Source organism: Danio rerio, chromosome 23 (assembly GCF_049306965.1).
Source record: "Danio rerio strain Tuebingen ecotype United States chromosome 23, GRCz12tu, whole genome shotgun sequence".
NCBI lineage: Eukaryota > Metazoa > Chordata > Actinopteri > Cypriniformes > Danionidae > Danio > Danio rerio.
The window spans coordinates 11,968,000-11,987,832 of record NC_133198.1 but is presented as its reverse complement, the minus strand read 5'-3'; the positions used below and the strand labels follow the sequence as shown (position 1 = coordinate 11,987,832).

The 19,833-nt window shown below is 35.8% G+C and overlaps 2 protein-coding genes across 39 annotated transcripts in view; one reads left to right on the top strand and one right to left on the bottom strand.

Moving 5' to 3' along the window:
- si:dkey-178k16.1 overlaps positions 1-7,301 on the top strand; it is a 151,186-nt gene extending 143,885 nt beyond the window's left edge. For 19 of the 35 annotated variants that reach the window (XM_073939885.1, XM_073939871.1, XM_073939866.1 and 16 more), the window contains 6 exons: positions 288-533; positions 933-992; positions 1,160-1,246; positions 1,342-1,422; positions 4,711-4,827; positions 5,171-7,301. In XM_073939885.1, the coding sequence (XP_073795986.1) occupies positions 288-533; positions 933-992; positions 1,160-1,246; positions 1,342-1,422; positions 4,711-4,827; positions 5,171-5,176 (597 nt within the window). In that variant the 3' untranslated portion in view covers positions 5,177-7,301. Of the gene's footprint in view, positions 1-10; positions 116-287; positions 534-932; positions 1,014-1,159; positions 1,247-1,341; positions 1,423-4,710; positions 4,828-5,170 lie in introns of all 35 variants that reach the window. The other 16 variants (XM_073939883.1, XM_073939862.1, XM_073939882.1 and 13 more) reach the window with 3 other exon arrangements.
- Positions 7,302-9,163: 1,862 nt separating this feature from the next.
- cntn3a.1 (contactin 3a, tandem duplicate 1) overlaps positions 9,164-19,833 on the bottom strand; it is a 193,245-nt gene continuing 182,575 nt past the window's right edge. For all 4 annotated transcript variants that reach the window (XR_012399020.1, XR_012399021.1, XM_692822.10 and 1 more), the window contains exons 19-23: positions 19,320-19,435; positions 16,379-16,565; positions 14,630-14,742; positions 12,223-12,391; positions 9,164-10,225 (exon numbers count right to left, since the gene is read on the bottom strand). Coding sequence is in view for 2 of the 4 variants with exons in the window: in XM_692822.10 (XP_697914.4) it covers positions 10,134-10,225; positions 12,223-12,391; positions 14,630-14,742; positions 16,379-16,565; positions 19,320-19,435 (677 nt within the window). In the remaining 2 variants the exon portion in view is untranslated. The remainder of the gene's footprint in view (positions 10,226-12,222; positions 12,392-14,629; positions 14,743-16,378; positions 16,566-19,319; positions 19,436-19,833) is intronic.

The window sequence follows — 19,833 nt, the reverse complement described above, 5'->3', positions numbered from 1 at the left end:
CGTTCTACAGGGCATCAGAACCAAAGCATGAAATTACATTGGAATTTGAGTTCATGATTGATGCTAATTCCATTCCATTTGATGCTGCTCTCCATAGTTCAGTCAGTCAGTTCAGGTTTGGTTTCTTTGATTTCAGAATTTTGTTACATTTTTTCATTGCTTCTTATTCTTTTCTTTTGAACCATGACTCACCATATGCTGCCAAGTTCATTTGATTGGCATTGTGTTCCTTATATCTCATGATCACTCCCAGGTTTTCACTTGATCTGTTTCATTTCTTTCTCAAGCCTTTTGTACCCAAGAAAGCTCCACGGTCGGTGAAAGCTGCACAGGCCCTAAGAAAAGACTCTACAGAACAAGCTAATGCCCAGTCGATGAGACGGGAGAGCTCTGAATCACCCCCAATCCACCCTCTCAGCAGAGAGAGCAGTGAAATCATTGCCTCCCAGGCTCTAAGGAAGACTGAGGTCAAGATCGAGACGCAGCCCAATGGCTCAGAGGTCACCACAACCATAATGGAGATTGCAGACCCGGTAAAGACCTTTTAGCTCATCAAATGTACTTTACCGGGGAAGTGTCACTATGTGACAGGTTCAACTACAGCAGATTTTGGCCCTCGTGTGCCACTATCCTGCGGAGTTAAGCTCCAATCCTAATCAGACATACCTGCCTGTATAAAGTAGCTTTCTAGTGATCTTGAAAACATTGATAAGCTGGTTCAAGTTTGTTTGATTAGTGCTGGGGCAAAACTCTGCAGGATAATGGCCCTCCAGAACCAAAGTTGCCATCCCTAAATTAGAGGGACATGCTTTAAAGATTGTAATTAAGTCAATTATCATTTATTCCTTATCTACAGTAAGTGTCCTTACTTTATTTTATTACTTCCATGCACTGTAGAGGATCTTACAGTATCTTGATAACTTCTCTCGTAGGACCATGGTATCAGCGGTATGCGAGAAGCTGCGTACTCTATGACAGAGAGAGTCTCTCCTGTATGTCAATCCTTTCATCGGGTGAACTTGAGTCTTTTGTCCTTCTTTTTGTTTGTTTCCCAACTTATTTCAAGAATGTGCTTCACATAAACTGCATTGCAAACGTACCTACCATATTGCAGTTGTCATGCCTTTACAAGTGTTTATTTCAATACCTTTTTGTCCAGGTGAACTTGGGATCATTAGCTAGAGATGGTTCTCCACTAATGGTTACTGAGAATGTAACATCTGCCACTACAACTCATGTTACTAAGGTATGTGAAACCAGTTTCCTTTGTAAGCCCCTCGTTTAGATTAAACTTTTTAAAGAATTGAAAATGTACATATTTTATTTCTTCTTGTTTTGTAGACGGTGAAAGGAGGCTACTCAGAGACAAGAATTGAAAAGAGGATCATCATTACTGGTGATGATGATGTTGATCAAGATCAGGTAGGTGATAAAGGAACTACATCTGTATATATTTTTAAATAGTTTTGGAGAGAACTATCATGACTCTGGACCACAAACCCAACCTACTCTTGCTTGGGTATTGTTGTGGGAATGGTTAAAAATATACAGTATAGTACAAGTATAAATTATTGATTTTTAATTTATGACAAAACTCTTTAAAATGTTAAGTAAAGAACAACTTGATTTTAAAACATTTTGCAAATTTTTATTTTAGCTAGAGTGCAGCACAGTGGCTCAGTGGTTAGAAATGTTGCCTCACTGCAAGAAGGTTTCTAATTCACGCCCTGACTGGGCCAGCTTGCAATTCTGTGTGAAGTTTGCATGTTCTCCTCATGTTCGTGTGGGTTTCCTCTGGCTACTCCAATTTCCCCCACAGTCCAAATACATGCAGTATAAGTGAATTGAATAAACTAAGTTGGCCGTAATGCATGAGTTTGTGTATAGATGTAAGAGTGTATAGGCGTTTCCAAGTACTGGGTTGCAGATGGAATGGCATCCGCTGCATAAAACATTGAATAGTTGGCAGTTCAATCTGCTGTGGCAACCTCTAAATTAGAGACGAAGCCGAAGGAAAATTAATGAATAAAAGAATTTTGGTTAGAAATATGCATTACTAAGAACTCAATCTGGACCCCTTTAAAGGCAATTTTCTCAGTATTTAGTTTTTCTAAACCCTCAGATTCTAGATTATGAAATAGTTTTATCTTTAAAAAATTGTCCTATCCTAACAAACCATACATAAATGGAAAACTTTTTTTTTTCAGATTTGATATATATATATATATATATATATATATATATATATATATATATATATATATATATATATATATATTTTGATATATATATTTTGATATATATATATATATATATATATATATATATATATATATATATATATATATATATATATATATATATTTTTTTTTTTTTTTTTTTTTTTTTTTTTCAAAAATTGACCACTCACAAAAACCACTCATGACTGGTTTTGTGGTCCAGGGTCACATGTGATTTAATCATAAATGAAATGGTTAGTCAACATTTTTGATTTCACATGAACAGTGCACATGCAGTGATATTGCAAGGAACATGCTGTCTTGCTTTCTAAGTCGTCGGTTCTTCTTTTCTTCTCCTGAACTCGACTGTCTGGGGTATAATTTAATTGCTGTTATGTGCACACAGATTGGCGACAAGGCACATTACACATTTCATAGAAAGAATCACCAGCAGCTGCTTGAAAAAAGTGATACAGGAAATAAGATCATGCATAAGAGGATTTCTTATTCCTGTTGTAAATGGTATTTTAGACACTGGCATTTCTTATTTTTACGAGAAAACTGAAAACTAAAATCCCATAGTGTATACATGAAGCTGGATTTAAAAGAAACTTTTCGGCAAATTCACATTCGTTAACTTTTTTGGGGCTTAAAAGTTTTGATTACGCACAATTTCAGTGGATAGACTGAAAAGTCTGCGTAATAAAAAAAAAATCTTTGAGGTTTTTTTTTTTTTTTATTTACTATGAATATCTTGACGTGTGTTCTGAAGATAAACAAAAGCTTTGTGGCATTTGTAAATACATGAGATAATTTATGACATTAAAATTTCATTTCATTTTCAGTAAGATAACCCTGTAAATTTCAAATGAAATCAAAATTGACAATTGTAAAAAATGTATGCCAATTTGCATCGTAACAAATCCCTTTAAGACAAGTAATTTTACGTGGCGGCCAACTTTGAGGCCGTACTTACACTAGGTACAGTTGCCTCGAACCGGGCCAAAGCACGCTTGTCCCCCCTCTCGTCTCCCCCGACGGCCCGCACTCACACCACAATCGGGCCTGGGCATGCTTATGTCATCGATGCTGTGCTGTTCAGTGGGAAGCGCTGTCACTTAGCAGCACAGTGGAGATTTCTCTAGTTATATCGTTTCTGTCGGTTTGATATGCAGTGACATGCAGTCAAATATTTTCGCCAAACAGTCCTTAGGGATGCGGTGACACGCAGTCAAATATTTCGGCGAACAGATCCACCACTTTTGTTGCTCATAAACAAACATAAAGCTTTCGTGCTGCAGAAATGAAAAGGTCTGCTGAAGGCGCGCAGCTGTCGTGCAGTGAGGGGTTTGCGTATTTAATTAGCTAAGGCAGTTTGCGTTCACTGAACAGTAAGAATGATTAATAAATCCATATGAAACATTCCCTTAAAAGTCACATCTCGCTTTCAGTTTCGAGCTGTGAGCCCAAGTGAACCGCGCTCAGGTCCACCTCTTCCAACCGGGCCAGGGCCGGCCAAGTGAACTGTGCTTGAGTCCGATTCAGCGCACTTACACTTCTCAAATGATCCGGGAAATGGGCCTGGGCATGGTACGGATGGCATAGTGTGAGTAGGCCCTGAAACATCTCTGGGGCAGTATACTCGGGCATTCTGTCTGAATGAGGAAACATCATATTCTACTAAACTTTGCCAAGCTTTCGATTACATTTTGATTAAGAATCACCAATAAAGTTAAACAACAACCGTTTTATAAGTTTAGTTTCTAAACGTTCAAACAGAATCAGCATATTTTTAGGTTGCCCAAGCTAATGCGCTCTTAAAAGGAACAAGATCACCACACCAACTTCACCTATGACCATTCTACACATTATCAATCTCTGAATAATGATCATCTGCTCTTCTGAAGTAATTTACAACTTGGTCTTGATGGCGAATCTTCTTCAGAAGTGACAGCCACTCTTTGTTTACAGGTTTTTATGGCCGTTTTTGTGCAATTGCTGTCATGTGATGTTCATTTGACAGGACTGATTGTACCTTGTGTTAATTTCATACAGATTACTAAAGTAAAAAACGTTTTGTTTTCAAGTGCACAACAGTCAATATGGCGAATAACGCCTCGCCTATAGTACAGTTACAATTTTCCTAATTCAAAACTATAAGTAACACATCTTTTGTATTCTAAAGTCTTTGATCGGAATCTTCAAAAATGTCTCCTCCCCTTGCAACAAAATCTCTTGTCAGCAATTGGTCCATCGCGAGATTATGGCAATTAGCTAATGACAATCAGTTCCTCATGAACAAACTTGCATCATCATATTTCTTTTCTAAACCAAGAAGCCATTTCACAACAGGAAAGAAAACATGAAAACAATTTCTGTTTCATGCCAACTTTAAAGTGCAAATTAATTAGTCAGAAAGCATATTACTAATACATTAGCTGCTTGTTTCCCCCTCTCTCATTTAACTTAAAAACAAATGACTTTTTCACAGGCGCTCGCCATGGCAATAAAAGAAGCCAAGCAACAGCACCCTGACATGTTGGTAACCAAGGCTGTAGTTGTCAGGGAAACAGAATCTTCCACGCAAGATCCACATGAGGAATCGAAGGTATTTGTCACCAGCAACCCCTGCACGCACAATTAATCCATCCATTTCCAAAATGCATATTATGGTTTATCTGTCATATCGAGCCGGCTGGTTTATAGCAGTTTGACAAGGGTGTAATGACATGTCAAAAGCAGTTCAGTCAGTGCCGCATGCTAACTCTAGGTGGATGGCATTGACAAACATGCTTTCATTTAGCTACAAAATGCACACTTATCAAATATAATTAATAAACGATATTGTTTTCCACATTATTCCATTGCCAACTAAGTGGATCTTCAAAATATACTTTAATAAATGGAGGTGTTACATGGTTTGCTGATTTGTGTTTTTAATTTTCCAACAGTCCTGATCTCCTCACTTCTCAGGACTTCATCGAGAATCAACTTTTCCTCAATGACTGCCAGTGGGTCTCCAAACATCTACAGACCTCTAATATTAAGCTTCTTGCTTCCACTTACATACACAACACTAACATTTACACATGCACACAAACACATGCTGCCTCCCAGACGTCGGAACCTATTCCTGCTCATGTAATTTCTATTTCGTGTCTACATTTGCTGTGGTAATATGGACCAGGAGGCACACGGTCTTCCTCCCAGAGGACCGCTTTGGAGGGACGGACTCAGCATCACATCGATCAGACGACTTAGCCGCCATTGTAGTCTCTTGCTTTTTCTTCACACATGTGAAAACTAACCAAGCGTACTATCAACAGCCCGATGCTAACATCAAGCATGAGGCATAGGGCTTTTTGATGAACGTGCTGAATTAGCTTAGTGGAGTGACAGTAGTGTCTATTGAGTAGTTTTTTTCTAGGGTTCATTGAGATATAAAAACAGAAGATCTTTTTTGCAAACACTGAACTGTAGGGAAAGCCTAGCTAGTGTGCATACAGTATGTCGTGCTTCTCAAATCAACAGATTATGTTGCTGTTCAATTCTGAACCATCATCTGCATGTGACAAAGCAGGGTTTAAAATAATTTTCGTATTTCATACAACTAACTATAACCTATAACCTGGTTTAGGACCCTAGCAAAACGAGACTGTATTAATGTATGGTTGCCAAAACATTTGACTGTCCTCTTATAAGTACTTCATTTCCGCATTAAACATAATATGGAAGTAGTCGACTTGCACATTTACCTCCCGAAAACCTGTTCTTTTATTACTTTTACAGATATCCAGAATGTGTTTTCAGTTATTCCGGGAACACTTGCATCAGCCTAGTAGATATCACAAACAAAGAAAATACACCTATTTTCAGTACAACCTTTTTCAAAGTACCTTTAGTATTCAAGTTTAGATTTTAGAATTAAAATATCCCCAAGTATGAAATGCACGATACAAAAAGTAACATGTTTGCTTGTTGAATGCTCTATTTCATCTTCTGCGCATATCGTTAAACTGTGAAAAATTATTTGAAGTCCAAAGAAACCAAACCTAATTTGAATTTAGTACATGCTGACATGATACATAAATAATCAATGTTATGTGCATGTGCGTTTAGAGTTTAAGCATTTGAAGAAGAAGAAAAAAATAATCATTTTTAAAAGGATTGCAAAAAATAATAATTTTGAATTATTTTCCAACAAGCTGGTACTTATAGCAAATTCCCTACTGCTCTGTATGTTTTTAAAACTTCTGTGATTTGTTTTTTTTTAAACTGTTCCTTCCCGCACAATGCTGTGCCAACGAACTAATGATTTAAAAAAAATGGATTTGTTAGATATGAGAACTTTTTATGTGTAAATGTCATGAGCCTGTGGTTTTCAGTGAAGCGTGACCCTTGAGCCATGAATCTCTTTACAAACCTTCCTCTGTGAAAGCGGTAGAAATCCTGGATGAGACAGGACGTGTATGTGTTCTAGTATTGAATGGATGAATGAACTTTGAATTGTGAGTATTGCCAAATGAAAAACCTAGCAGACTCTATGTAAGGACGAAAGAAAGCCAGGACAGCTCTCGATAACCTTTGCTAACATGGTCAAGGCTTGTTGTTGTGTAACTAATGCATTTGTTCAGGCCTGTGCACTATGTGAAAATTAAAACAGCCTGCAGATATCAGAAGGGGGATTTGTAAATGTCTTACTTCCAACTTGTACAGTTGCTGATTTTTGAGAACAAGGGAGCTGACCTAGGATATAAAGAAAAGAAGTGCCATGCAAAGGTTGATAGTTGGATGTCAAGTCAACCACAGCATTCTTTCGCCAGCTCATTTGCTAAGCCTATGTCAGAGTTTTGTCACTTTACAAGACAAATGCCCTCGTTTATGCTGTACATGTTGCATTTAACATTTGAACTTTGAGGAAAACAAGTTAAGCTTAAAAAAAAATCAATATTTTAGCATTGACTCCCCTGAGATTCCACCTGCAGAAACTTCTGTTTACACTGCTATCCTCTCTACTTTCTACTGCTTGGTTTTGTGTGTTTGCTGTACAGTGTTCGAAATAAATACGATTCATCCAAGTTATCAAGTTTCATATTTTGTGCATCTCAGATTAAAAACCTTTATATTCTATATTGTTGTACAATAGTTTTGGTAGCAATAATCTTCATTTCAAGAAATGCTGCATTGCCTTTATAGCAGTGCCCTCTTGTGGTCAACTGAAGAACATATGACTACTTCAAAATGATTTAATGTACTGCACCGTCTCACTAACGTTAACAGTGCTTATTTTAAGCACAGGGAAGCGTGTAATTGTTCCTAAATATGTTAACAGGCAGTACAGTTTTACAATGTCCTAAAATTGGCCAACTTGATAGGAGTTTCACGTGTATTAAAGAAAATGTATTTTAGCTGTCAACGGTGTTCAACGAAAAGCTTAAAAAAAAAACTAAAATAAAAACTCAAAATACATGAAGGATGTTTTTCTGAAGAAAGGAACTGTCCAGATTCACTTTAAAGGTGATTAGTAGGCTACAGTGGGCCTAGCCAAATGAAAATATTATCAAATCAAATTATCAACAGGTTACTTTTCTTGCCCGTTTTTTGTTTTTCGTGCTTGGTTGTTTTCGCGCACGTCATCAGAGGCCAGCAGGGCCACGCACCTATGATAAAAAATAATGACGTAGCCTAGATGTCTTTACTTGCACGTTTGAATCTTAAATCTTAGGTAACTAACATAACGCATAAGGTTACCTACGGTTTAGCCGGAATCAAACAAATTACTCCAGAACCAGAACTTATTTCTGCCATTCACTCCTCAGTTTAATAACAGCTCCATGGAGGTACATTAAGGATAAAATATTACGTAAAACGGTGCATCCTGACTGATAATCACCCAGCTAGCTATAGCAAACATTTTCCAGAAACAAAAACGAAAAAGTCTAATAGCAAGCAGCAAGTGAATGTTTTGCTGAGGTAAGAACACTGGTCTTTGAAATCACATTTGATTTACTATGTTCTCTGCCACATTTTCATTATCAGGGTCAGTTGCAGCCTTCACTTCCATTCTCATGTGCTCTCTCATGAAGTGTCTGCTTAATACACAAATTAAGAACTCTTTTTTTCACATAATGCTGCTTTGATTGTCGGCCAAGTCTGCTCTGCTTATTCTTGGTAGAAATGCTCATAGATGCCACAGTGAAGATGCCTGTCATTCCTGGGAAAACTAAAATGATGATGGGCTTAGTCTCTTTATTTATTAGGAGTCGCCACAGCGGAATGAATCACCAACTTATCCAGCATATTTTTTACCCAGTGAATGCCCTTCCAGCTGCAACCCAATATTGGGAAACATCCATACTCTCTCATTCACACACATACAATACAGCCAATTTAGTTTATTCCATTCACCTATACCGCATGTCTTTGAACTGTGGGGGAAACCGGAGCACCCGGAGGAAACCCATGCAAACACAGAGAAAACATGCAAAATCAAAAAAGGACAACTAACCCAGCAGTGACTTTCTTGCTGTGAGGTGACTGTGCAAACAACTCACCAGTCAGCATGGACTTAGTATTATGGCGTTCCTTGACAAGAAATTTAGGAATGACCAGGAGTTGATTGAAAGATAAAGGAGTTTAAGCAAGAAGTGTGGAGAGATGTATTTTTGAGTAATCCCCCCCCCCCCCCCCCCCCCCCCCCACCCCTCTTATCCATATTAAAACATGAACACATGAAATGAACAGATTATATGAACAGATAATTAACAACAAAGGCTATTTAATTAAAACTATTTCTTAAGATGCTGACTCTTTTTGTTAATTAACAGGAACTGTTTAAATTTTTTATGAAATTGCGCATATTTAAAGGCAGAACCTCTCACTTCTTGATATTAAATGTGCATTTCTTAACACTAGAAAACATGAACATGACCAACTGACAAATATCTTAAGAACAGCACTCATGTTCCTTCATTTATTAAAAGCAGTCCATTCAAATACTGTATTTCAAGCCACTACAGAGCCAGTTCATGCTAAACAGCTTGAAAATGGAACGTAAGCATTATGTCCAAGGTATTTCAATAATCACAGCTATAGAAAGCACCCCAACAGAAAATAAAAAGCTGGCAGATGACAATAATAAGAATATCTGGTATACATCGTCAAACAACGGAATTGTAAATGAAACAAATTAAACAAGAAAATAAATCAAGACAACTATTTAAGGCTGTTCTGGTCCTGAGGATATTTTACATACTGTTTATTCTCATTAAAGAGGCACACACACTAGCAAAACAAAGGTCTCAGTGCATAACTGAAGGAAACACCAGCTGGACACAGCCAGTGAGCTCTTGTACTGTATAGGTAAGGCCAGCAGCATAAGCTTCGTCTTTCAAACAGACAGGGGGCATGTCAACGCTGGGGGACTGTAAACTCTGTCTGGTTTGAGGACAGCTGATTGAATGCAGTGATGTTCGGATAATGAAGGTGTTCGTGAGGTATGGCAGTAGGGAATTTCTTCAGATGGGTCCATTAAGTCCCACACCTATGGAAAAGGCATTCATGTGGTCTTCCACTGCCAACCGTCTAGTAAATGAATATGGATTTGTTGTCTCCAAACAGATGTCCATGTATGTGAATCCTCAAAAGTGTCATTTTATGCCCTTGAACATCCAGTTCCTGGTCCTGGTAATGATTTGTTTATCCAAAAAAAAAAAAAAAAAAGACATTATAATAGCTCTTACTCCAGTGTCCACGGCTTTGGTGTCAGTAATCAGAACCAGGTTAACAAACTTCCTCTTTTAATAAAAAGCTAGAGGAAAAACCTTCCTTCTGAAGAGTCTTGCTTTGTAAAACACACTGGAAAAAGACAAGCTGATCCACTTGCCAATGTTGCTGTAGAGTTTAGTTCATCTGTCATAAGAATGTCCTCACGGTACAGTGGAGTACTAGTGTTACAAACACTGGAAGTGCTTTTCTCTCTGGGGCAAATCCAATCGCATGTGCCACTGAAAAGAAAAAAGAATATGAAACAAAATATTTAAGATAACTAAAAAGCGGTAACAAAATTACTATTAGGATTTTTACATTTTTTTGATATGGTTCTGATATGGTATTATGGTCCTCCCATAATCTAATAAAGTACTCGACACACTGCCCAGTTTTGGCCCAAACCATTTGATGAACTTATCCATTAACCATTTTAAATCACATACTTATGCACTATTCTACCAATTTTGTAGTAAAAAATTATGTAACTAGTGCATTCACACTGCAAACTCTAAAAAGAATAAGTGCACTTTAATTACCTGGATGATGCACTTCAACTGTTGGAATGAATTATGGAATGTTAGACTTTCCACACTCAACAAAGTGGAAGGGGCAGAGCTTTCAGGCACTGATGTTAGATTACTTTATTTGGATTGTGAAAGCAAAATTCTCCTACGAGATAGATTATACTGCATCCCGAAGGTGTATGAGGTTATACTCTTGGCAGGTATTATTTGGCAGTTTGGACATTTATTTCACTAACTTGGCAACGTCATCTGGGAAACGGTTTGAATTTCCACTTTGCAAAAAAAAAAAAAAAAAAAAAAAAAAAAAATATATATATATATATATATATATATATATATATATATATATATATATATATATATATATATATATATATATATATATATATATATATATATATATATATTTGAGTGTGTAATAAGTACGTTGTGCATAAAAGAAGAGTGTAAAGTGTGGCATTTGGGACGCAGCTTATAGCATTTTCAGCTCTCCATAAAAAGTTTCATATCGGTCACCTTGACCAATAACAACACAGAAAAATTGTGAACACAGAAACATGACTGTATGTGGAAAATGGTTTTGTGCAAGATGTCAAACATTTTAATTTTCGTTCGACCAAAAACCAATAATGCCACTTTTGTAAAAAATAAAAACATACAAAAAGGTGATTTAAAAATCTGTGAATTAGTAAAAATATATGTTTATAAAAATGAAAATTTATTTATTGATGAGTGGTTTTGAGAAGTTTATTATCTTATCTCTGAATGATATTATAAAATGTAAAATACATATTAATGCAATTTAAACACTATTGTGACTTATCTGTGTTTTAGAGCAATGCAGTTAGTATCCAGTGTGACATATACTGTAGACAGCTGCAACTTATTTTCTATAAAATATAAAATTATGGGAATTCCTAAAACCAGTATGTCACACATAATATCCACTATTTAACATAAGTACCAAACCTGTAGCCAGCCTGGTGAAAGGGCTGGTTCTTTTGTCTCCAAAAGTAAACTTTTTTTGCAGTTATTCGCCTCGTTCTGTATGTAATTATGAGCTTCAAATACTCTATTTAGTGACATTTTAAGCATTATTTTTTTTTGCTGGATTAGCTTCTTGGATGGCCAACAAAACCAAAATTTTTGATGTACCAAAAATATTTTGCAAAGATTAAGAATCAAGAAACATGAAAAAATAAAAAACAAAAATAAATAAAACACAAATTTATTGCATCATATATCATTTGAGAAAAAAAATGTAGCCGATTGTGTCATTTATTAGGCAAATAACATACTGGCCATCACATTTAGCTTTTCTCAGTCAGAATTTGGTCATTTGAATAAAAAAAACATTCAAAACATTATATTAAAAACGTGGAGCTTCACAATTTTTTCCAGCCTCTCTTGTAAAAAAATTATCAAATAAAAAATGTATGGGTAACAACAAAAGCCTAATTAGTATTAAAATTAACTTTAATACGGGCCGCTATTGATGCTTTGCACCTTTTCATTGATATTTTTTTTATTCAAGAATGAGTTATTTTCATAATTTATGATGGCTAACAGTCAAGATTGGACAAATAAGCTTAAGAATGGGGCAAATTCTGGACCTTTGTCAGTGGGGGACTTGGGTCCTTCGAACCCCCCAAACCCCCCCTGGCAACGGGTCTGAATTCATTATTAATTAAACAGAAATAAATTGATACCTGCTATCCTGGGGATGGTAATCTGTTTGCTGCTGCTCCCTTCTCCACCTTCACTGACTGGTTTAATCTGGATGATGTAATCCTCATCCACAGGCAGCGAGAGCTCAAGAGATGTGCTGTTAGTCTCCACCACACTGGGCCGAGTCTGTCTGCTTTGCTTGTACATGACCTTCAAAATAACACAAAAGAACATGTGTATATATGTAAAGTGTTGAATGGATTTTGATTTCAACTTGAGTTTCGATGTATAATTCAATGTATATGTAACTGTTCTAATTTTGCTGGAATTCTGCTGAGAAAAACGGCATATGCTGGTAAATGAGTTTCTTGTTTGCAGAGTCATGTGAGAAAAGGGAGCTTATCTAACTATCAAAACAATCCCAAAGGGATAGTATGTTGAGGACAATACATAAATAATGTCATAATAATGGTAGATTATTGCAGTAAATAAGGAAAATCTAATCTAAGGGTTTTGCTGGTTTATGTTTTTTGTTTGTTAATAGGGTCCCATTTTTAATGTCACTTTAGGGTTCCACTGTCCTACTAAAGCACTTATGCATATGTAAGCTCATCAAAACTTGCTTTAAATCTCCTAACAAAGGAAAACATGTACAATTAAATGTGTATTTGTATTAAATGTAAAATATAGAGTGCTTTCACATGCATGCCTCATTTATAGGCTATATAAGAATTACTAAGCCTTTTAGGTGCGGTTAGTTTGGGCAGATGTAAAGGCAGGATTCATACTTAGGTCCGCATCAAAAGTGGACCAAATAAGCATATAGCGACCTGTTTAAAGAGGTGATCTCAGTATGCTTTCAAACAAACCCTGGAACAATTTGTTTGTGGTGAATATGTGAACTGACCTCGAACTGACCCTAATGCAGAAATTACTTTGCTTTTTTGGACCAAAATATCTGCATTCTGGAATGCAGTTCAGAAAATTTGTCTTGCCAATGACTGATGTGGATATTGTCAATTGACTGCTTTTTAGGTTAGTTTGATTCAGAGCAGTCGCTCTGGTGTGAAATGGAAACAAAACGGCTAAAAAATGCATATTTTTTTTTTACCATGGTCCGGTTTAAACGGCACGGTTTACCCCTTTTTTATGATTTAATATTAACAATATGGTTCTTTTGAATGTGCCAGTTTAGGTTCAGTTCAACACACAGTTCAGATGTTTGTATTATAATGTGTTAAAAAGTTTCATGTTGAGGGCATTTACACAGTTTGCTGTTTTAGGGGCGTGTTGCTTCTCATGAAAATTAGTTTTGGCTTCCCACTCAATGTAACAAGGGGGCAGAGCCAAAAACTCCCACGCTCTGTGTTTGCAACAGACAGGCTGACAGACAGAAAGAAAGAAGCTAAGCTAAGCTAGGATCAGCATTCAGCCGTACATGTATGACTCGGACACAGACCAAGCAGAGAGTACAAAATCATTTTTGTCTTTGTATAGTTTGTATAGTCTTGGTGTACACCGAGACTGATAACCACACACTGAATTAACTTTGACTGAGGCACAGAATGTGCCACAACACGGCACACCAGACACTCTCAGTGTCGCAGCAGAAACATAAAGTGTCCTGAATCGTCGCGCCCGCATTCCAGAACTCCAAACATAGGCCTCCACCAGGGCAAACACAACGGCGCCGCGGCCGCCTAGCCGCCAACCCGAAGATCGGCCGCATGCACCCCGACAGAAACCCACGCCCAGAACTCTGAATTGCACTGCGCCGAGCTACGCAAAAAGTACAAGCAATAATTCCGATTAGAGCGAAAATGTGGAGAATATTGATCTTGTGTTGAGCCCAATGAGCCTTTCATCTAAAAATAGAGCCAGGGTGTTCCTTATCACTTTATCCTTATCCTTATCGATATCGCTTTGACTCACATGCTGAAAATGACGTAAAACAAGAAACTGAGGATATGATCATGACGCGAGGCTGTCAATTAATATTGGTGGGTGGGGGGACTGCTTTTCTACGTAAAGCAGTCGGTCTAAACACCGCTCCAATTGGTCCACCGTTTTTATGTTGTTAAATTAAAAAAAAAATTGTGTGTTTATATCACTCCAATATGACAGTCTATACACTATATATACACAGATGTCTGTCCAAACAGCTTGAAAAGTTTATATTTTTTTTTACCATAGGTGCCCTTTAAAGGAAACATTCCACAAGTGTGAAAGACTATATTGCATGTTTTGCTTACAATAATTGCATGTTCTTATTTAAGTCCTTATTTCATATTAAGAAAAACTTATTCTTCTAACCACAGGCTTTTAAACATAAGTTTAAATTGGTCTATGATAATTTCACTTTTAAATATGGATTTGGAAAACAAATTGAATTGTAGAACTACAACATGTTGGTTACAATGAAGTTTGTGATGACTTGTGTGTTCATACCTTATAGCCCATAACTTCCGACTCATTCTCCAGAGCCTTGACATGATCCCACTTGAGGATGAGTTTGGAGTCTGTTGTATTCCACATGACTTTTACTGGAGATTGACTTGGCGCTGTGTTAAATAGATTAAATGAACCGAAAATTAGCATTTAGAGCACATTAAAAAACTTTTAAGAAATGGTGTGTGAAAGTAAAAAATTTCCTGAAAACTGCTAACAAGGGGATAGTTCTTCCAAAAATGTCATCATTTACTCACCTTCGTGTCATTCCAAACCCATTTGACTTCTGTTTATTACAAATGAAGATATTATGATATTTTTACATTTCAAAATAAATTTAGTAAATTTCTTCAACATGTCCAAGTTTTTTTTTTTTAAGTGATCATAAAGTTTATAAAGAGAAAATTTAAATAAATGCATATGAATCAAGTGATTTAATTCAAAATACTGTTCATCATTACTTTTAATAAGATAAACAGAAAGTTTTAAAGGGAATGGTCTGCAAATGTAGGCACCGATATCTCATTTGGTTTCATTAAAATACATTATTTTCTGTTTTGAAGGAAAGCTTGGAATGACAAATGATGACAAAATTCTCATTTATTGGTAATCAATTATTTTAACTTTCCTTAAAGGTGCTGTATGTAAGTTTGACGCCCAGTGGTTAAACTAGGCACTGCAGCTCTGGTTTTAAACGCATGCAAAGCAGATTGCCAAATTGACGACACCAACAGACTGATTTAATTTTGTTCTACATAAATTCCAACACATATCAGTGATTCAGCATGTACATTTAATAATGTAAAGAGGTTTAATATGTATTCTGTGCTTTTCAATGGATGTATTTAAATATCTGTTGTGTTGCTTCTAATGCAAACGGGACATAATGTAACCTGCTCACTTAATGTTTACGTTTGTAATATTTATGTTATTTGCCAATTAATAACCACCTCATGTGAAACTCAAAATCTGCGTCTCATTTCAGAGGCTGCTACTATCCACCGGAGGTCGCATTTTGGCAGATATTTGCTTTAAGATCTTTCAAGATTCCACCAAGGCAACCTGGGGTGCTGAAATATAATTAGTTTAATTGGCATTGAGCGGTTAAAGGGAACAAAACAAAGACAGATGTTTCGGCATGTAACACATTATTTAAAGCAGAATATCTGACTTATATATCTAGTGACAAACTTAGTCAAAAACTTACATACAGCACCTTTAACTCATTGCCCAACCGAGGCAATATTATAATATTTATATTATAATATTTATAGTTTCAATAGTTACAATGTGTTTAAAAAAAAAAAAAAGTTTTTTGACAAAGTAATGTATGCAGAATGGTGATCAAAACAGTCAATCACTTTTTAGAAAAACATGTGAGCTTTCCATGTTAAAGTCAGATTTGAAATACAGATTTAACACACATGGTACACGTGTGGTTTTGTAACTATGTCATGTATAATAACAAATCTGATACATTTTTTTAGTAGTGGGAAAGTTTTTTTTTTTTTGTTCTGTAGTACAGAATGTACAGTAGGTACAGTAATTTCACTTTTATGGGAAAGGATATATATTATTTATTGTATTGGATATTAAATAGACATTGCCTTTAATTAATTTCAGTCAGCCTTTAAGAGTTTTATTCATATATTTTTTTACATCTGAACTTTTACGTGGCAAATGTATAAATCATGAAACTGTTGAAAAAAAAAATACTCACAACAATACACAATGACCTGTTTCACTTACGTGGTCTCTTAGTGGTTACATTGACCACTGCACTATCAGGTCCAACACCAGCACTGTTATAGGCTTTGAGTTTGATGTTGTATGTACTGCTGGGGTCTAATCCACGGATAACAGCAGATGTCCTGTTTCCTACAGTCCTCATCACACTGGCTGTGTCTGGTCTGTCCTTTGTACTCCAGTACCTTAGCTGAAAATCAGACAACTGGATGTCAGAATCTGTCACAATGTGTCATTCTCGAGCAAAAGATCATATTTTCCCAGAGAAAAGGGTAATGAAATAAAAAAATCTATATTTCCTGGTTCTTTTGACATAAAAAAGAGGATAGTGTGGCATTTTGACATAATGTCTTGTTACTCTCTAAACACTTTATACTTTGTTAAAACTAGTTTGCCAAAATGATAGGTAGTGAAATGAGAATCTTTAGAGTTGCTCTATTAATAGTGTGGTTAAACTCCCCCTCCACAGTAAAATAACAACGCCTACTTTTATAGCACATGTTTAGTTCTGTCTAATACTTCTACGTGCTGTACGTTATGTTTAGCTCTGCTAATGACTTCTACAGCACTGCATAATTAGCTCAGCCCTCCAAGTCATGCTGTAAAAGGTAAATAACTACAGATGCAAATGCAGGTCTACACAGTGCAATATGATGATAAATATGGTATGTATAAAATAATTCTATCTTCTAATTCTATAAGTCTATCGTTTACTATTAACTTTATAATTAATTTTATGGTGTCGCAAAATACATAGTTTTTACAGAAATTAATTTTCATCCTTTTGATGACCTCAGTCATATAGGGTTTTCACACCAGATGTAGTATGCGCGTCTGTATAAATATAATTATGATATTCACGCATATAGATGCTTGGTTTATTCGCGCGTCAAATTCACTTCACAATAGATGCGGATTCACATCATAAGCAGGGCTTCTGTTTGCCCGGTGACTCTAGCTTCATTTCTAAATGGCTAACATGGATTTTATTGAGATCATAGCTGTACTTTATATGCTTTAGGATAACTGAAAAACAGCGTAGATTTGTTCGGCGCCATGTCTGAGTCCACTAGATCCTGATTTCAGAGGTGCACCCAGCTCTGTGAGTTCATCAACTCCTTCAGAAACTATACCCGGATAATAGAAGCTTTCAGTGATGCTTCCGACTGAGCCCAGCCCAGTTTGATGAGGATATCCCCTCGGTACACCAACAACAGGAGCTCTTTTATAACAACGCCCATACTAGAGCAAGCTCCTGATTGGTTAACGCAGCACAAACGTCTGCAACAGTTCGGATTTTCCAACTCGAACGAATCGCACGTCAAACGTGCAAAACACTCAATTTGCGTGAATTGTGTGTATAGTTCGAAAGACCCACTTCTCACTGACAAGGGTCTAGAATTTGTCCCAATCATTAGCTCATTTGTCTATTTTGACTGGTATACCAGTTGTTGTTGTGGTTGTTGTGACTTCAGCTAATCTATTTTGGCCAATGCAATTTAGCTGTGCAAGACAACATACAATCTGACATAAGTGAAGACATCTGTTGCTACAGTATTGTTTTTGAATAGAGAAAACATTTTACAAGTGACTTTTATTCAAAATTTTGGAGCTTATTCTTGAAACAAAAAAGTGATCAATAAAAAGGTGTGAAGTATCAAAAGCGGACGATATTGTGATTACTTTAAATACTTATTTAGCCATAGTTGTTATCTATGATTTTTCAAATGTACTTTTTCACAAGAGAGTCTACACAAATCATGAAACTTTACTATTATTAACTTTATTATTGTTTATTTGTTTTATTATTTAAATGGCCAAATACTGACTGAGGAAATTTGTGTTTGCCTGATTATTTGCCTAATAAATGACAATAGGCTTTAAAACTTTAATTCCTTTTTTAAAATAATATATGTAATAAGTTTGTATGTTTCAAATAAGTATTAATTTATATTTCTTTATTCTAAATCTTTAGAAAATATTTTTTGTACATCAAAAATTATTGTTGACCACCTGACAAGATAATCCAGCTAAAAATAGTGCTTAAAATGACGCTAAAGGTGACCCGTATCATACCGCACTGTACCAATCAGTGGAAACAAGGCATTATGCATTATAAAGGCATTTTATATATGCAATAGATACATGCATATAATCATAAAAAGGCAATATTTAAATCTCATAATTAAATAGACAATTAGGCGAATAACTGAAAAAATGTCCACTTTTTGAGAAAAAAGAACTACCCCTTTCACCAGGCTGGTTACGAGCCTGAGGTGCCAGTACATTTTCTGTTATTTTACAGACTTATTTCTCTTTATATTTTTTCCTATACATGATATTATTTCAAAGTATTAAAATGCCAATAAAAGTCACTTTGTTAAACCATAGAGTTGAATTTTCAACATCAAAAGTGGACAGAGCTGAGATCAACATCCCATAATTCAATTTACAGCTGTAAATAAATGGAGAACACTTGTGAATCACAATTATATTGTTTACAGTGTGCATAGTAATTATATAATAACATTGATTTGATGCGCACTTTCTGATCTTAAAATCTAGAAACAAGCATCACAGTAGTGTGTATTTACATCTAAGTCTACAATAAGCTTTGAATAGTCAAAAATGGTGTGTTCAGATATGGTGTGTCAAAACAGTACATAAAATAGCCTATTACTTCTAATGCATTATGTTTTTTTAATGTATAAATCTTGATAACATTATAAGTGGATCTCAAAGAACAGTACATGATTATAATAAAAAGCGAGTTTAAGACCCCATTCATTTTTTATTTTTTTTTGGTATTGTCTCTAGAAAGCTTACAAAACGGAATGCAAGATTTGATATACTAACTAGGGAATGCACTAACAGGACTATGATGTAGAACAAATGCCATCAGATTCATTAGCTTGCTTTTTGCCGTGTTTAGTGTTGTCTTCACCTCATAGCCCATTATGCGTGTCCTGCTGGTGCTCCATGGTAAAGGCTTCCAGCTGACCTCCACTTCTGAGGCTGACAGGCTCTTGGCACGGATGCGACTGGGGGCACGACTCGGCTCTATGGATAGAATAAACATTACTGTAATACCTCACCCTCTTTAGGCTCATTATTACAACACTGATGCACAAGCAAATATTCAGCGCCTTCAGTTTGCCCTAATTAAACACAGCTACATCGATTTCCACTGAACAAAAAAATAAATATCACCAAAACTCATTTTTTTTATTCTATGAAGGCCTGATAACATTTCTTGACAAAAACCAACAACATTTTGTGATTAAAAACATATAGTTTTTTTTTTTTTGCTTAATAGAAAGTTTGAAAACTAACATATTAAAAATAGACCATTTTGTACATGTTCAGTGATTTTGTTAAGTTGAATTTATACAAACTCTTTACTCTATTATTCTTCAAATAGATGCAGTCACTCTGAGCATAATTGACTACTTTTGACC